Source organism: Hypanus sabinus, chromosome 9 (genome assembly GCF_030144855.1).
Source record: "Hypanus sabinus isolate sHypSab1 chromosome 9, sHypSab1.hap1, whole genome shotgun sequence".
Taxonomy (NCBI): domain Eukaryota; kingdom Metazoa; phylum Chordata; class Chondrichthyes; order Myliobatiformes; family Dasyatidae; genus Hypanus; species Hypanus sabinus.
The window spans coordinates 31464553-31482353 of record NC_082714.1 but is presented as its reverse complement, the minus strand read 5'-3'; the positions used below and the strand labels follow the sequence as shown (position 1 = coordinate 31482353).

The 17801-nt window shown below is 35.6% G+C and overlaps 1 protein-coding gene across 1 annotated transcript in view; it reads left to right on the top strand.

Annotated features, from left to right (window-relative positions):
* pgap6 (post-glycosylphosphatidylinositol attachment to proteins 6) overlaps window positions 1-17516 on the top strand; it is a 37422-nt gene extending 19906 nt beyond the window's left edge. Inside the window, exons 7-13 of the mRNA XM_059979417.1 lie at window positions 1549-1645; window positions 2877-3000; window positions 5884-6026; window positions 7069-7247; window positions 9096-9242; window positions 10353-10469; window positions 14125-17516. Of these exons, the coding sequence (XP_059835400.1) occupies window positions 1549-1645; window positions 2877-3000; window positions 5884-6026; window positions 7069-7247; window positions 9096-9242; window positions 10353-10469; window positions 14125-14421 (1104 nt within the window). The 3' untranslated portion in view covers window positions 14422-17516. The remainder of the gene's footprint in view (window positions 1-1548; window positions 1646-2876; window positions 3001-5883; window positions 6027-7068; window positions 7248-9095; window positions 9243-10352; window positions 10470-14124) is intronic.
* Window positions 17517-17801: the final 285 nt, after the last annotated feature.

Sequence of the window (17801 nt, the reverse complement as noted above, 5' to 3'; positions counted from 1 at the left end):
ATTGTGCAGTATCTCATTCTTTGTTTTAATACTAGTTAACTTTACATTATTAATGACTGTAATTGCCTTCCATCTGTCTCAATCAATTTTCTTTTGGCTTTTGAATATTTTGTATTCAAATTGATACATACTGTATCATTTCTATTTTGAAACTCAGTCTGATTAATTTAGATGAAACTATCTATTTTTCTTTTCATCCAGGTGTTCCATTCATTGCATTATCACCTCTAACTTCAATCAGCTTTTCTTTTTAGTTCTCGTAGTCTCTAGTTAAGTAGGTAATTGTTTCTGGTTAAGTGCAAATATTGTACAAAACCTTAATAGTTCTTCAGCTAGCTTTGTGCTCTGTCCATACTGCTTCAAACCTGTGAAGGGTTAAAACTTTCATGATTTAGTTTGTTCTTTGTGGACACATCCGTACAGATTTCTATTTATTGTTAAAATCAGAAGTTGATCATTAAATGAATGTGAATATTCTTGCAAGTGAGACTCGAAAATCAAGTACAAGGATGAAAAGTAATGGGGTCACACAGCAGGTCAGCCAATATCTTGGAGAAAAGAGCAGTGTTTCTTTCTGATTGTAGAACTTTCAGGAGAACTTATTTTCTACTTCTGTTTCAGATTTCTGGAATGGACAACTAGTGGAAGTATTTGCTCCTTGCTGATGGAGTGGGGGGGGGGGGGGGTAAGGGGAAAGACCAAGTTGTTGCACAGAAGTTTTAATAGGATTGATAAAAACCAATGAGAAGTAAATGTAGATCAGTTATGATACTATTAAAAACCAGCTTCATACATTTTAAATTTTCTCATAATGTACCAACTTAGAAATTGAGCTACATCTAGTTAGAGAAAATTAATAGTATGCAGAATTATGATTTCCACGTGAGAAATGAAATGGATTTACAAACTCTTTGGCCTGCTTAAAGCCTTATTGTCAAATACACTGGTTTCCAAGTACAATCTGAATAATCTATATTTCACTCTGTTTAAAAGGATATGAAGAAAGATCAAGGGTTTAATACAAAGGTTTTCCTCTCACCTTCTGGTTTCCTTATTTTTGCCAGTCACACCTTTTGTTGAATGTCTTTCATTTAGATTTTAGTACATCATTTTGTTTCATATCAATTGTGTTCCATAGTTAGAAACTGAAGGTTCAAGAACACATTCTTAAGATAGTAGTATTTGGAAGTTTGATTGCTCGCCGAGCTTGTCAAAATGTATGCAGACATTTTGGCTCCAAACTGGAAGCCGTCATCAGTGCACAGTTCAGGGTGTGGTCTCGTCAGAATGCTGGCATATACTTTTCTGAGGTCCAAATGGGTATTGATTATTGATGTCATGATCTGATTGGTTGGTTCAAAACATGATGAACAGTTTATCTGTAAAAGATTTTGTAAATATTTTGCCGAGCTCTGCAATCAACCAAACTTCCAAATAGCCAAGCTACCAATATTCTGCAATATTTCAAATATTAGTATTTATTTTCTATGTAGAAATTAATGGTTTGTTATTGAAGGATGCATAAGAAAATTGTTTTCAATCTTCTAGACTTCACTGTCCAATGAAAATGCAACTGTGTTAGCCTGTTTAAGTGCTGGGTCTCCTGTGATGTCTCTGGATGTCAATTCCGTGAATTGCAGAGAAGGTACTCAATAGTTCACAAATGCAATGAATTTCTAATTATCTGATTGATTTTTTTCAAATTTTGGGCTTGAATTTGCATTCTTTTGTTTTCAACTTAATGGTGATTTGACTGTTCTAAAATTGAAGATTTTATAAATTAATCACCAGATTTGCATTTGATTTGCGGGCTATATCTCTATTCTGCTTTTTTAAAGTTTCACTTGGTTCTCTGACTTTGGTGCTTGTTGCTTTTGCAAAATATGGCATTTGCTTTGTCTTTTGAATTTCTTTAAAAATTTCTCTCATTGTGCTTCAGATGAATTTGGAATATTTTTATGAATACAGTATAGTCTCTCAATAGTTGCTTCTTTCAGAAAAATGCATAACTAAACAATATAGATAATGTTTCAGTTTTTTTTCTTCAAACTCATGGACAGGACATTCAAGAACATGATTCTGAAGATCATTTGTGGTGTATAGAACTCAGCATTTGAAGGATTGGCCTTAGATGCAAAAAGACCTTTTTCAAAGTCTCATTGCAAATACCATTTAGCTACTGTTTATTGAACTAAATGATTTGGGGGTAGTTTAGGCTTAATTTTCATGTTCTGGAGGTAGAATGTCTCACTTTAAATTTAACTTGACATCCAAGTACCAGGTACTGGAAATGTGACTCCAGTGGTGTTTATATATTTGCTTTCATTAAGTAAAGTGTCATCTTATCTGAGGATCAAATATCTGGAATCTTTTCAGGTTAGCATTACTTTTGAAGTATGTATTTCATCAGAATAGATGGAAAGTTTTAATTCTCATTCCATCTAAGTCCACAGAGAGAAATGAGAATATAAGTTTTGGAAAAACATTTATTAGTTTTACAGAATCTCTACAGCTAAGGCACTTCCAATAGGATTTCTTGTATAAATCCTTGTTGTTAAAGTTTACATCTATAACCTCAATTTCTCAAAATTTTCTACAATGTTCCTATTTTTAAACATAAGTAGAGTCCAATCTTTTTGAGTTGCATAAGGGTTTGGATGTTATTTGTTGTTGCAAAGCTTGAAGCTCGTCTAAACTCTTTTGCGTTACTTTTGTATAATCTTGCATGCAGGTATAAAAATCAAAGAATGTTCAAAAACATAATTCAGTGGGTCCATGACTTTGGATTAGTTAAATCTATATATTTAAGACTACATCTTTTCAGGTTTTGATTTTATGCATTGTATGCATTATAATATATGTTTTTCTTTTCAAAGCCTTATCTTGGGGATATCTGCTTAAAATGAATACTTCGATATTATCAACATCCCTTCATGTTCCTTACCCAGAGACTGACCGTTGGTACCTCACCTTGCAAATCCTGTGCCCCAATGATAAAGGGTGAGGCCATTGTTGATCATGAAATCAGTCATTCAAAATCAAATAGTCTTTACTTGACTTAGACTTAACTAGATGAATGCACATCATTAGTACAGTTGCAGATTGATTATTTTTGTGTTGAGCAGGTCAGAGGTAAGTTGGATAAAGCATATGCAAAAGAAGTTCCTAAATTTAGGGCCTTGCCAAGATTAAGTTCTTTTTAAAAAGGCTAGTGTTACATTTATGTAGTTATTTCAATACCCTGGGATATCAATCTAAGTATGTACTAATGTATGAAACTCTCACAGGTACTTTTCTCATTGACAGTAGGAATCCTCTGCAAACAGCAATGAAGTAAATTTACCAGATATTCTCTTTCAATTTTGTCATTTGAAGAAAGACCACGCGCCAAAAGAAGCCACTGGCTATTTGGATACTACCGTCTTAAGCCCACATACAGAGGGTACATAAGGGACTATGTTAAATATCTTATTCAAAAGACAATACTTCACTTGGCAGAATTGGACTTCCATGGTAATAGAATCACAAACATGAGAAAATCTGCAGATGCTGGAAATCCAAAGCAACACACACAAAATGCTAGAGGAACTCAGCAGGTCAGGCTGCATATATGGAAACGAGTAAACAGTGGACGTCTTGGGTGGAGACTCTTTTTCTAGACTGGAAATGAAGGGGAGGAGTCAGTGAGAAAGTGCGGGGAAGGGAGGAAGCCTGACTTCCTTCCCTTTTCCATTGATGCAACCTGGCCTGATAAGTTTCTCCAGCATTTTGTGTGTGTTCCACAGTAACAGAGCGAAGTGTCACCCCAGATTATAGGTTCTGCCTTTAGATTCTTGACTTTGTGATTTGGTTGGCTGAATGGCGGTACTGAGCCAAGGCTGACACCATTCCATGATTTGCACGCAGAGGAATAAAAATAAAAAAATAATTTGAATTAAGGCAAGCATGAAAAATGCACAAAATGGATTATTGTTTCTAGTAAAAGTTCAGAACCAAATAATTTGAATATTCTAGACTTCTACTATGTCCATCGAATGTCAAGTGCATTTATATAGGGCTCCTTGTGTCCTTATGACTGCAAAGCATGCAATTCAATGAATTACACTCATTGTTAAGAAATTTTGTCAGTGTTAAGTAGGCTAATATAGCAATTGCTTTGTGTATCCTTTAGTTCCAGACACAGCAGTATTATAAAAAGCGAATTAATTTGACCTTTTGTGATGGTTGAGGGAGGTAAAGATGTGCCAAAACAGAAGGAGATATCCCTTGGATGTTTTTATTATTTGATATTTATCTGAACTGATTGTTGGAGTTTTGTTAACACACCATAAAAATAATTGGAGTGTGTATCAAATTATTTCAGTACTTATTGAAACATGCCACTTTGTGCGTACTTAAGTACAAGTAGTCACTTCATAATGGTGTGCATTTGTGTGATATAATGTTAAGGGAGAGCTAACAATTGTTTCTTTGAACTAGTAGTATCTCAGTAATGGAGGTTAGATGGTTGTTGCAAGAAAATGTTTTAAAAAAATTAATTATTTTTCACTTTTACCCGGTATGGAAACAATAGGGGTGGGCCATAACATCCCTTCAAGCTTGTGGTGCCATTCATGATGTAGCTTGTAACTCAGAAATGTCTTGGTCTAGAAACGCAAGGAACTGTTTCTATCAGATATTCACACTAGTTCATTCAAAGCTCTGTGATGGAGAAAGGACTAAGCATCTACATAACAATTTCTCAAAAATAACACTAATTAAATGTTTGGGAATGAAAATATTAATGCTGTATTGGCACAATATAAAAATTGTAAATGAATGTGGTTATCTGCAGGGTACAGTGAATGAAGACAAGTTCACTATATAACATCCAGGTATAAAATCCTTGAAAGCTAGTTTTTTGTAGAGCAGCACAGTACATTACAAAAATAGCTTACTTATAACTTGCACAGAGTAACAAGCAAAAATAAATATAATGACAGTAGTGCAAGTTGAGGAAAATATAGTCTAAGGTAAAAGTAAGGTTTTGTCAGAATCTGATGACAATGGAGAAGAAGCTGTTGGTGAACCTTGAGGTGTGGGTCTTCAAGGCAATATCCTGCATTGTGTATCTATGAGTTATATTTTTGGAGAATTATTTTAATTTTTTTAAATGTTTGTGTCCAGTTGCATTGATGCTTCATCTGGTTGATGTGCCTTTGCTACATGGCACAACAGTCAAATTTAAAGTCTTATTTTAGTTGGTGTCAAATTTTAATCCATGAATAGATGATGAACAAACAATAGTAGCTTTTCTAAAGATGGGGAAAGAAAATAGTTAATAGTGATTATTTATCATTCACAAATTTTAAGTAATATTTTAAGTAACAATGATATTTGATGCCTCTTACCAGATACTTAAGCAAGTTTGCATAGATCAATAATGTCTTCACATTTTGGGGAGTTATTTACAATTTTGGCCACCAACTTTCAGAATGTATTTTGAGGTAATTGTGGAGTTGTTAGTAACTTCAGATTCTAAATTGAGGATAAATTCTAAGATTTCAGCTTTATGCTTTAAAGTGCATGAAAAGGATATTAACTCTTAAGAGTGTTGAGAGATACACATGGTCTGCTTTTTTGAGTGGGCAGACTGTATAATTATAGTTGGAGCGATTCAGTTAAAACTGGAGTTGGTGTTCTGTGCCATCAAGACTATATAGATATAATGCTTTTTGATCGTGTCTGATATTCACTCCATGTGTTTAGAGGGTATTAAGTCCAAAGCCTATCAATGTATATTTAGAGGTAGTAACACCAAACACCAAATTGTCAAACATTGAAAAGGAAAAGAATTTATTGACTTCTGTAATTAATAATTAATTATCATTTTCTGTCTTTTAGCAATCAGGTTTGTGTAAAGGAGTCTGCTCTGGTAATTGTATCAGCTGTGCTGAGTCCCTGTATTGATGATTGTGGTGTGTATGGAGAATGCAGACTCCTTCGAACCCATGGATATCTTTATGCTGCATGTGTTTGTAAAGCAGGTAAGCATGCTCAGCACAATAACTTCTAACCTGGAATAAGTCATCCTGGAAGCTATGCTTCTTTGTAGCTTGCATTGTGTATAACGAAATGTATGTCTGTCTCATTTCATTGACAATAAACGTGTATAACGAAATGTATGTCTGTCTCATTTCATTGACAATAAACAAAAAGATAGGTATTGTGCCGACAAACAAAGGCCATGGATTTATTATTGATGGAGTAAAGAATCTTGAGTATCTGTTATGTTACTTCAAATGAAGACTTGCTGTTTTGTTTCAATAAAATATACTGTTAGTGGATTAAAGAGCAAACATGAGGAAATCTGCAGATGCTGGAAATTCAAACAACAACACACACAAAATGCTGGTGGAACGCAGCAGTCTAGGCAACATCTATAGGGAGAAGCACTGTCGACATTTCGGGCTGAGACCCTTCGTCAGGACTAACTGAAAGGAAAGATAGTAAGAGATTTGAAAGTAGTGGGGGGAGGGAGAAATGCGAAATGGTAGGAGAAGACTGGAGGGGGTGGGATGAAGCTAAGAGCGGTGATTGGTGAAAGTGATACAGAGCTGGAGAAGGGAAAGGATCATGGGACGGGAGGCCTCGGGGGAAAGAAAGGTTTGGGGGGGGGAGCACCACAGGGAGATGGAGAACAGGCAAGGGTGATGGGCAGAGAGAGAGGAAAAAAAACAAACAACTAAGTATGTCAGGGATGGGGTAAGAAGGGGAGGAGGGGCATTAACTGAAGTTAGAGAAGTCAATGTTCATGCCATCAGGTTGGAGGCTACCCAGCCAGTATATAAGGTTTTGTTCTTCCAATCTCAGTTTGGATTCATTCTGACAGTAGAGGAGGCCATGGATCTTTTTCTATCCTTTCAGTTAGTACTGACGAAGGGTCTCAGCCTGAAACGTCGACACTGCTTCTCCCTATAGATGCTGCTTGGCCTGCTGCATTCCACCAGCATTTTGTGTGTGTTGTTAGTGGATTACCATGCTTTATGATTGTTCCTTGTGAGAAAATAATTCTACCTTCTTCCTTAGGCTGGAGTGGATGGAGCTGTACAGATGATACCCACGCTCTGTCGTATGGACAGCAATTGCTTGCAACGCTCTTACTGACATTGAGTAATCTGATGTTCATTCCGCCAATTGTGGTTGCTGTATATCACTATTACTTTGTAGAGGCTGCTGTTTATCTCTTCACCATGATTTTCTCAACGGTAATCTTAAAAGCAGTACAGATACTGTTATCAAAACTATTGTAATTTTAAGTTACAGTTTTACAGCAGTATAATTATAGTAAAGTAGGTAAATATAATTTTTGCTGAATACTTTCTGATATTAACCCCCATTGGAAATGATGCTCATTGTTAGCAGGTGGATTAAAATTACAAATAGGCTTTCTAATTTTAAAACGTGTTTTCAGTTATGAAGATATCACTTTAGACTCCACTTGCCCAGGCTAATGGGAAATGAGCCAGACATGGTATGCATGTACTTTAAATTTCTAACATACATTAGCATGTTTACAGTTTTGAATTCATTTTTTTAAAACAATGCCCTGAACTCAAAGTAGGTATGTATGTTATAGAACGAGCTGTGAGGAGTGGCACTGGGTGCGGAAATGTATGACTGTTTTAATTCCTCTCGACATTTACAGTAGTTCAGTTGTAAACAATACTTCTGCATTTGTCACTTAGCCCAAAGAAACTTCTCCCCTTGAAGTGAAATTTTAACAGGACTTTTGAGGTTGTTCTTGCACCTGTGCTTGCACACAGAAATTGAGGCTCAGTGATTAACATGCAGTTAGACTAAGTAGAAAGCCCTTGTTTTGTTCCCTGAGATACATTAAGAAAATTGCTCAATTAATATGTTGCTGCAGTAGCATTCATGTATGTACTGGAAGTGTCCAAGATTGATGACAAGATAAATAATATAGTGTTTTTTTTAAAAGAGCGCATTTGATAACAGTAAGCTGGAAATTTTAAAAATATAAACAGCAGAGTGAATCCCTACAAATTTTTTGATAAGCTTTACGGCTAGTTGCTGTACGGTAATTTATTTACTAACTCTGCTTTTCCATTATTGGTCCTTGAACTCTAAAGGAGAAACTCCTTACTGCCTCAGCAGTGTAATAAAAGAATCTTAATTCCTCTGACTACAAGCAGATAGCCTTCAGATGTAACTGGGTTTCAATGATTATCCTGATTAAATAAAAATATTCTCACAGAACTAATCATGATGTATACAAAAAATTGGCAAGTTTTCTCAAGATTGCTTTGGGAGAATATTTTGTGAAGTTGAAAATACTGTTACCAAAAAAGTGACTGAGATGAACAGGGTAGAAAAAACTGGAGCAATTGAGTGAGAAGAACAAAAAATGAGTCAGTGTCACGAGCTACTAGAGAACAAGAGAGAAATGGGAGAGGAAGAAATCTTGCTGCATTTTTTTGTTTGCTCTACAACTTGACGTCATTGATACTTACTGAGTTTAAGGCCTTCCAAAGATAGACTTGAGTGTGGTATGTGACGGTTGGTGAATTAAATGAAGTTCACTTTTGGTGTTATTTATTTTTATAATTGTGTTTCATGAATATTTGTGATTGATATTGAAGAAATAACAAGTAATTTTTGTATACACATATCCTTAATTTTTTTTGCTTCAATTATAGTTTGCATGATAGAACTAAAATACCTTATTTGGCCTTGTTAGTTTCATATATTTGTATATAAAGCATTAGTGTCCAATGATTCATTCTGTGGCTAAATTAACACAAAGCCAGACTTGGTAGAAATAACAATGTTAAGTACCCAAAGGGCACTAGCAAAACTTAGATTTATACATCGCTCTATTAACTTTTTTGGTCATGGTTATTTAAAAGAATGAATCTATTTCATGATATTGTCATGTACCCACAACATGTTTTTTTTAATATAATGCCTATTTAAATGATGCTGTTGTACTAATATTTATTAAAACATCCATTATAGAGATGATCATTTTACTTCATTAGTCTGATACATTTTGAATAAACTAATAACAATTTTTAAAAACTTATTCCTTACAGTTTTATCATGCGTGTGATCAACCAGGGATAGCAGTCTTGTGCATTATGGAATATGATACACTTCAATACTGTGATTTCCTCGGCTCAGTTTTATCTGTGTGGGTTACTATTCTCTGTATGGCCAGGTTAAAGTCTCTACTTAAGTATGTAAGTATTTACAATTATTTTTGAAGGGAAGTTTGGGTTTTTAATCATCTTTCCACAGAAATGTGGAGTTATCATTAAAATATTTCAATGTCTAATTCATTCTCATTTTAAGCAAATCATTGACATCATCAGATTTAACATGCAGTATGCTGGAGGAACTCGGCAGTTCATGCAGCATCTGTAGGAGGAAAAAATTGTTGACATTTTGGGTTGAAAACCTGAATCAGGACTCTTTGTGCTCTGAGGGAACTTATAATGAGCTCTTTCAGACATAATATGCATTTTTATTTCTCACGGACTTAATGAGTAATGAACTATTTGTAAAGCCAAATTGTTCATACCAATTCCTTTTTGAATCCGGTGGCCTGTGTTTCCGTGTTTCCCCTTTTGGGCTGTGAACAAATTGAGGGATTTGATAAGGTTAAGATTCTAGATGCAGTGAAGTACTAATATTAGTTAAGTTTATTCAGGTGATGTCCAGAGGATTTCACATGTTCCCAGGTTGTTAACTTGAAGCAAGTTATAAAGTCTGATGAATCAACCCAGTGATTTTGGGGGGTGTAGAGTGGCTGTGTGTTCACATTGAGTGTAGAATGTATGTTCAGATTGTACAATAATGAGATTAAAATTTACAGATTAAGTCGAATTTTGATACTGTAATGAAATTAAAACAAAAAACACACTTGCCTGACCATCAGGCTCTATCTCAACAAGTACTTAAACTAACTTCAGAAACATTAAAGAGCAGAAAGTAAACAGCATGAATTCCTAGTCCAGATTCCAAATAATGATATTTTCATTGGATTTAATTACTGTGCCTTGCAGGTTGACATAGGACTGGGTTAATTTGCATACAAGTATAGTGCATGTCCTAAAAGAATGGTGCTGAACTGGAGAAGTGTGTTTAGAAAGTGTACTTTTGTAACTACTAGGGTATTGTGATCTAAGACAAGTCAGTAGTCCTGAATTTTGTTTCAAAATTCAATGTTGGGGCATTACTAGCATATTTTCAATGAGAGAAATCAAAAGTCAAATATTTAGATCAATATCTTAATATCTTTAACATGTAGAAAATGATGTCATACTAAACTTTTGCTTTCATTATCAAAGGTGCTTTTTATTCTTGGCTCCTTATTGATTGCAATGTCAATGCAATTAGATCGGCGTGGTCTTTGGAACTTATTGGGGCCTTGCCTTGTTGCCCTGGGGATCATGGTAGTTGCATGGGTGAGTGTTATCTTAAACATTAAACTTTTTTAAAAAAGACAGATTTTATTTTAACTTTAATTTTGATCAAAATTGGTGGATGGGCATAATATAAATCTATACAACTTGGAGCTGAGGTAGTCATCTGCTCCTATTTAATCCTAAAAGATTAATTCACAATCTCACAACTGCAGTTGAGCTGGAGTACCTATTGTCCAGAATTTGTATTCTTTGGTGAACTGTATTAACTTAATGTTAACTACAAAGGAGATTTTGCACTTATGCTATATATTTCTCCTATTTGAATGTTGCCCATTATTGGTTTCATCACTTGGAGTCAGTTACATGGTCTTCTAGCATGTAACTTTAATTCCATTTAAATCAATACAGCATGTAAATAACTACGTCATCTAAATCCCTTTCATTAGCACTGGAAGTTGTTAACTCTTCCTAAGCTGCTCCCCCTGGCTTGGCCAGTATTGTCAAAATTAGTTAGACATTTGTAATGTTCAAAAAGCTATTATAGAAATTTAAAGCAATTCAATTTGACATAGTTAAAATTCTTAGCTGTTTAAGTAGTTATAAACAAACAATTTATTGTTTTTCTTTCCATGTTTTCATCTGTTGAAGTCAATGCAATTCCATTTTTGTATCATGTTCAACCTGGCACAGGTTTGTTGCATTTCCCCATTATAGCTGGCTATCATTTTGGGAAGATGGTCATCCTACATGGGCTCTGTAAGTGGGTAAACAATTACTGCCCTCCTCTCATTTTCCCGCACAATATTTGCTAACTCACAAATTAGGATGTTCCATTGGAATCCCTATTGCTCTCTGATGGATGTCTATTATTAACAAATTCCTACTTTTGAAACTTGTATGATAGCTGATCACTCTGTGCATTTGAATTAGTTGTCTTTTGGGCTCTTATTATCATGAACTTTCTTAACTAAGCCAAATTGATTGTGATCCTTGTATCCTAAATCATCTATGTTGAACTATTCTCCATATTTTGTATGTGGTGCAAAAGATTAAAATGTGGTGAAAGGTTTTCTTAGGTCTGGCAAAATCAAAAGATCAGTTTTCACTTGAGTACCGAGTCTTGTATCTTTGCCTTCAATCTTGACTTTTTGGTTGTCTCTTTATCAGCTTGCTTGTGAATATGGAGTAGGTCATTTGACAACCTTGGTTCTAGTTAGCCATTAAGTTGCAGAACAGCCAATCTGTCATCTAATAATTGCATTTATCCATATTTGTTCCTTGACACTTTTTTGTGCTTTTGGAATCAAAACTACTATGATCACACACTTAAAATGAACTCTTAACCAGCAACAGTTGCCTTTTGTTCCAAAGTTTCATATTTCTACCACCTGATTGTCACATTTACAACTTGTGGAGACTCATCTGAATGCAACTCCCGTTCAGCTCCAGTCTCTCAGTTTCCAGTCCTGGCTAATGTCATCTTTACACAGAAAGTGACAGTAAAAGAATTTCTGAACTTGCACCTTTCTACAAAGAGCTACTAGCACCTGTCTCTTTCAACCCAAGAGCCACTGAGTTATTGTCGTTTTGAGAGTTTAGTCTAGAGCTGATACAGCTCCATGGCCCACCTCCAAGATTGTGTTCCCTGTATCCAACATGGCACCTGTCCATCACCTTTTGTCCTTGACTGTTGACTATCAAACTGCTGCATTAAATCAATTTATTTGTTTTTATCTTTCTCCGTTTCTTTCTGGACACCAGACCCAACCAGTCCCCCTCTACAACCATTCTCCTCCGTCCAGTGGAACTTGTCATCAGTCGTAATGATTTCTCCTTTAGCTCCTCCCACTTCTTTCAAACAAAAAGTGTAGCCTTGATGGGTCCCAGCTATGCCTGCCTTTTTGTTGGCTATGAGAAACACTCTATGTTCCAAGCCTACATTGGAGTCCATCCCTATGCTACGTCGACAACTGCTTTGGTGCTGCTTCTTGCACTCCTGCAGAGCTTGCCAACTTCATCAGCCTTGCCTCCAACTTCCATCCTGCCATCAAATTTATGTAGTCCCTCCCCTTTCTCGATCTCCCTCTGTCTTTATCGCTAAATAGTTTATCTACGGATATCTGGCTCTACCTGTTACTTGTAAAAGCTCCATGCCCTTCTCTCAATTCCATCTTCTCTGCCACATCTATTCTCAGGATGAGGCTTTTCATTCCAGAATGAAGGACAAGTCCTCCTTTTTCTAAGAAAGGGGCTTTCCTTCCTCCACTATCAACACTGCCCTCAACTATATCTCTTCCATTTCATGTATGTGGGCACTCACCACCCTACCAGGGATTGGGTTCCTTTTGTCCTCACCTACCATCCAACCACCTCCATGTTCAGCACATAATTCTTCAGAACTTCCACCATCTCCAATGGGATCCTACCACCATGCACCTCTTCCACAGCTCCCCCCCCCCCCCCCCACCCCACTTTCTGCTTTCTGCAGGGATTGCTCCCTAGGCAACTCTCTAGTTCATTCATTCCTCTCCACTGATCTTCTTCCTGACTTGCCCTTGCAAATGGACCACTTCCACACTTCCTCCCTTGCTACCATTCAGGACCCCAAGTAGTCCTTCCAGGTGAGGTGACACTTCACCTGTGAGTCTTTTAGGTTCATGTACTGTGTCCGGTGCTCCCTGTGTGGCCTTTCGTATATCGGTGGGGACCTGGCCTAGGTTGGGAGACTTCTTTGTTGAGCATCTACACTCTGTCCACCAGAAGAAGCAGGATCTCACCGTGGCCACCCATTTTAATTCCACTTCCCATTCCTATTCCAATATGTCAATCCATGGCCTCCTCTACTATCACAATGAGGCCACACTGAAGTTGGTGGAACAACACCTTCTGTATGGATAGCCTCCAACCTGATGGCATGACCATCGACTTCTCGACCTTCTGGTAATGCCCCCCCCCCCCCCCCCCACTGTTCCCCGTCTCCTTTTCTCTCTCTCACCTTATCTCCCTCCCTGCTCATCACCTTCCTCTGGTGCTCTCCCCTTTCTTCTTAATTCCATAACCTTCTCTACTGTATTTCCCCTTCTCCAGCCCTGTATCTCTTTCACCAATCAACTCCCAGCTCTTTACTGCTTCCCCTCCCATTTTCACCTAACACATTGTATTTTTGCCTCCCCTTCCCCCCCAACTTTTAAATCTACTTCTCATCTTTTTTTTTTCTCCAGCCTTGCTGAAGGGTCTCGGCCCGAAATGTTGACTGTACTCTTTTCCACAGAGGCTACCTGGGCTGCTGAGTTCCTCCAGCACTTAGTGTGTGTTGCTTGAATTTCCAGCATCTGCAGATTTTCTCTTGTTTTTTTTGGCCCCTTTTGTTAATTTGGCTTCATGTATGCTTTTCTTGTTTTTTTCTCAAGTAGTTAGTATTTTACTATACTGGACAACTGAGATTTGTACTGCTTAAGCATCAGTTCATATGCTTTCAGGTTTGCCTTGTGCTGAATGTGTTCAAGAAAGATGCTTCTCTGGAATCCATGTGTGAATGTTCCATTTGTTTTTACTGGTATTATTGGCATTGTATATTGCTCAGGGTTTTAATTGAAACATACAAATCTTAGCATTTTTCAGGTGTTTAAATTAAATATTAAATAGTTACTTGTGAGCCAATAGACAGAATAATCTTTTTTTTCATCCCTTTTAGGTATCTCGGTGTATGAAACGCCGGCACTGCTATCCTCCAACATGGAAACGCTGGGTCTTTTTCTTATTGCCAGGAATAGGTGCAGCATTAATTGCTATTGCTGTATATGGACTCCTGGAAACTAAGGAGAACTATTATTACACACACAGCATTTGGCATATTCTTGTAGCTGGAAGTGTGGTATTTTTGTTACCACCAGGTAAAAAACATATAAGCCTGCAGTTCTGGACACGTAAAATTACATGTGGATACCAGATTTGTTCTAATGTAGAAGAAGACTTGTACGTTGTTTGTTGACCAGGAAAATTAAATTGAGGAAACGCATTCTTTTTATAACAGAAGTACATTCATAAAGTGTTTTGTTGTTGCACGTTAAAAGTAGTGGTAAAAAAAAATAATGACCATAAACATTTTAAATTCCTGTAAAAATGACAAGATAATTTAATTTATTTTTGACTTTTTCTGCAAGATGCAGATAGATTTTTATACACAAATAAAAGAGACATCTGATGTTTTCTTTAACAAAAAGATAGCTTCATGCACTTTTTTGGTCCATAGTAATTTTGGCCAATACAATTTGTTGCAACTTGTTAGTTTTATTTTTTGTTATCCAGAATACAAAAGTGTATTATTGTTGTAGATACCTAAAGTCTTCATTTTTAACAGAACATCTGACAATGTGTCATTTGCCACAAAGGCAATGCAAGAAAATTAGTCAGGCTAGCAAGTTATCAGCTAATGAGTTATATTACTATAGTAATTATATTACTTTAGACACCAAAGAACAGAAAGCTATGATTTTAATTAAGCAAGTTACACTACATTAAAAAAAAATAAGTGGTGAATTATCCTTTTTGATTTGTGCATTAATTGGAGTGCTGGCACATTGAAATTCATTTACAGTTTAATCCTGAAAGTTGCCTGGCTAAATTAGCTTTCCTTCCTTGAAAACTAAGAACATTTTCTGTGTACTGTGCAGTGTTACAACTGATAACTGATCTGTGTTTCAAAATTTGTCTGTCTCTTGGTCTTGAAGGTACCAGAGAGATCATTTCATTGTGGAACAATGTCAAGTGTGGCAGAACATGGAGGGAAATTCATGTTGTATTGGTTTTATCAAGAATTGTCCATACACAAAAATATTGCAATATTTTGGAATCATAATTTAATAGTTTTCCGGATGTGATTGCTGAAGGGAGCCCTTTTCAAGAGACACTTCAGTTTTCAACTACACATTTCCCATTTATGAGAACCTCACAAGCAGTTATTCGAATTCTTCAAAGCTTATCATTCAGTTCTTAGTGTACAGTGTACTAGAAGTATTGTTTATAATTACCTGCACACCATGTTTTCTGGAGTATCATAGAGAAAGGGTCTTTTACAATTAAAGGAGTAATTGTTGTCCCTGGGTGGCCAGCAATATGCAGCCTTGCATTTTTAAGATTTTCTTCTAACTTACTGATGAGCATGCCACTGGCATGCTAATCAGTTGGTATCTTTTTCAAATTGCCTTTCAAGATGGTGGTCAGTTACCATCTTGACTCTCAGCATCCTTTGGATGATAGTACTCTCAGGGTGTTTCTAGTTGGGGAGTCCCTGGATTTAGACACATTGATGACATTTATAGGTCAGAAAGGTGTGTAACATGAAGGAAGACTTGCAAATGGTGTTCCTGTGTTCCTATTAAACTTCTTATTCCATATTGTAAAGGGATAGGGAGTTGAACTAGACTTTTCTGCAATGCAGTTCCGAGATGGAATATGTTACAACCTTTGGTGCAGTTTAATATTACAATTTCTACCAAAGCTTTATCATCCAAATATAGTTCTGTTTTCAAAATAACTATAAAGGCCTGGCATCCAAGACTACTGCTTAGTGAATACTAGAATATATAAGTATATGGAATTTTTTCCTTTTCAGCTTTTATTATCTCATTGTAACTTCTTTGGTAGATATATCACTTAACCAATATTAGCTCATGATTAAACTATCTGGAGAGGAAATTGTTATGTTCTGCATTCTTGCAGAATTCCTATAAACTAAATGATCAAGCCTCCCAAAAAAAATTTAATCTAGACACAAGTGCTAAATCTTCAGAGAATGAATATTTGCAAATGTTGAATTGTACAAACTAAAAACTGTGTAGGAGGCAGCTGTTTTTTTTAAAAAATTTGGATCTTAGAATAGACTCTGGGTTAGGTCAAGGATTGTACAAGACATTATAGATCTTTGGGTATAAAATGCAAGTGTGCTGGAGTTTAATAAAACTTGAATTGCATGATGTATATAATCTCAATATTATAATGGAAATTTTCCAGTTCTTCTGTATAACCACATTTCATTTTAGATAATCAATAACATCTCTAAGTTTCTCAATCTTTTTCAAACATTAAGTCTTTCTCTGTCACCACACTTCTAGTTAGTAGTGGAAATTGCTCAGTTTTTTTCTTAACAAGACACATCATTTAAAAAAAAACATTTCTCCAGTTCTGGCCTTTTTTGAGGATTTGTTGTTTTACTGTGAAAAAAATTCAGTCCCCTGACATACTTTTTAGTGAGCAACTGTATAAATATGTTAAGACATATTAATGCAATGCAATCTGTCCTTTTAGCCAAACTAACCAGATATTTAATCATAAAGATCTAGATAAGGTTCATTAACACACAATCTGGAGCTTAATTTGTGGTTTTGTATTGGTTCACTTAATTTTCCCGGAACTATTACCATCAGGTATTTTTATCATGAGCTCCGAAGCAGCATGCTGACGCTTTAGGCAATCTAATTAAACAGTAAGTTATCCAAACTTACTTAATAAGTTTAAAATAGAATTTATAAAGAAACTTGAATGTAAAGTGCTGCTGTGTTTTATGTTTTATCTGTGTAAATGTTTTAGTGAAACCACTGTTTTAATTAAGCTAAGATTTAAATGCTGCATTAATTGTGAATTAATGTTTAGAAACAGGACTGCTGAAGAAACTACTTTTTATAAAGATGATATTCAATGAAAGGAAAACACTGTTATTCCAAAAAATATTGATAAAACTTGATGCACCATGTATGTTACACTATAGTGATATTTTCTTATATGTATATAATAGTAAAGATTCTATGTACTATAATTTGGGGGTAAGAAAATAGAAGTTTCCTATTTAAATGGTTGAATTTATTTTTATGTAACTATATACATCATAATACATATTTTGCTGTGCGCATTTAGATTGCCTTAAATGGGAATTTATATTTTGGGATAATGTATTTAAATCATAATGCAGTTTAATAGAGGAAGCTTTGTATCATGTTATTTATAAAATGAAGCAAATTATAATATTATTTTGAAACATTGCAAAATCAATATTTTAATAAACGCCTGCACTGAATTTAAAATTTTAACTTTGCTCTTATTTTGAGGTGGATTAGTAACTAAAGCTGTTGGGTCATCATCCATTCAGAAGGTCGTGGCGAAATTGGGTAATAATAAGAGTGAGAACAGCCCTTCCTGGGAGGTACTTCGTCCTTAAGAGACAAAGAAAATCCTATTAATGGGACAATTATAATAAAGTTTTGGTGTTGAAAAATATTATCGCTTGTAACTATTTGCAGTTATTAGAAGATTGAGTTCATATTGTATAATGTCTTTCATATCTTTGAGTCTTCCCAAAGTGCTTTCCAGGGAGTT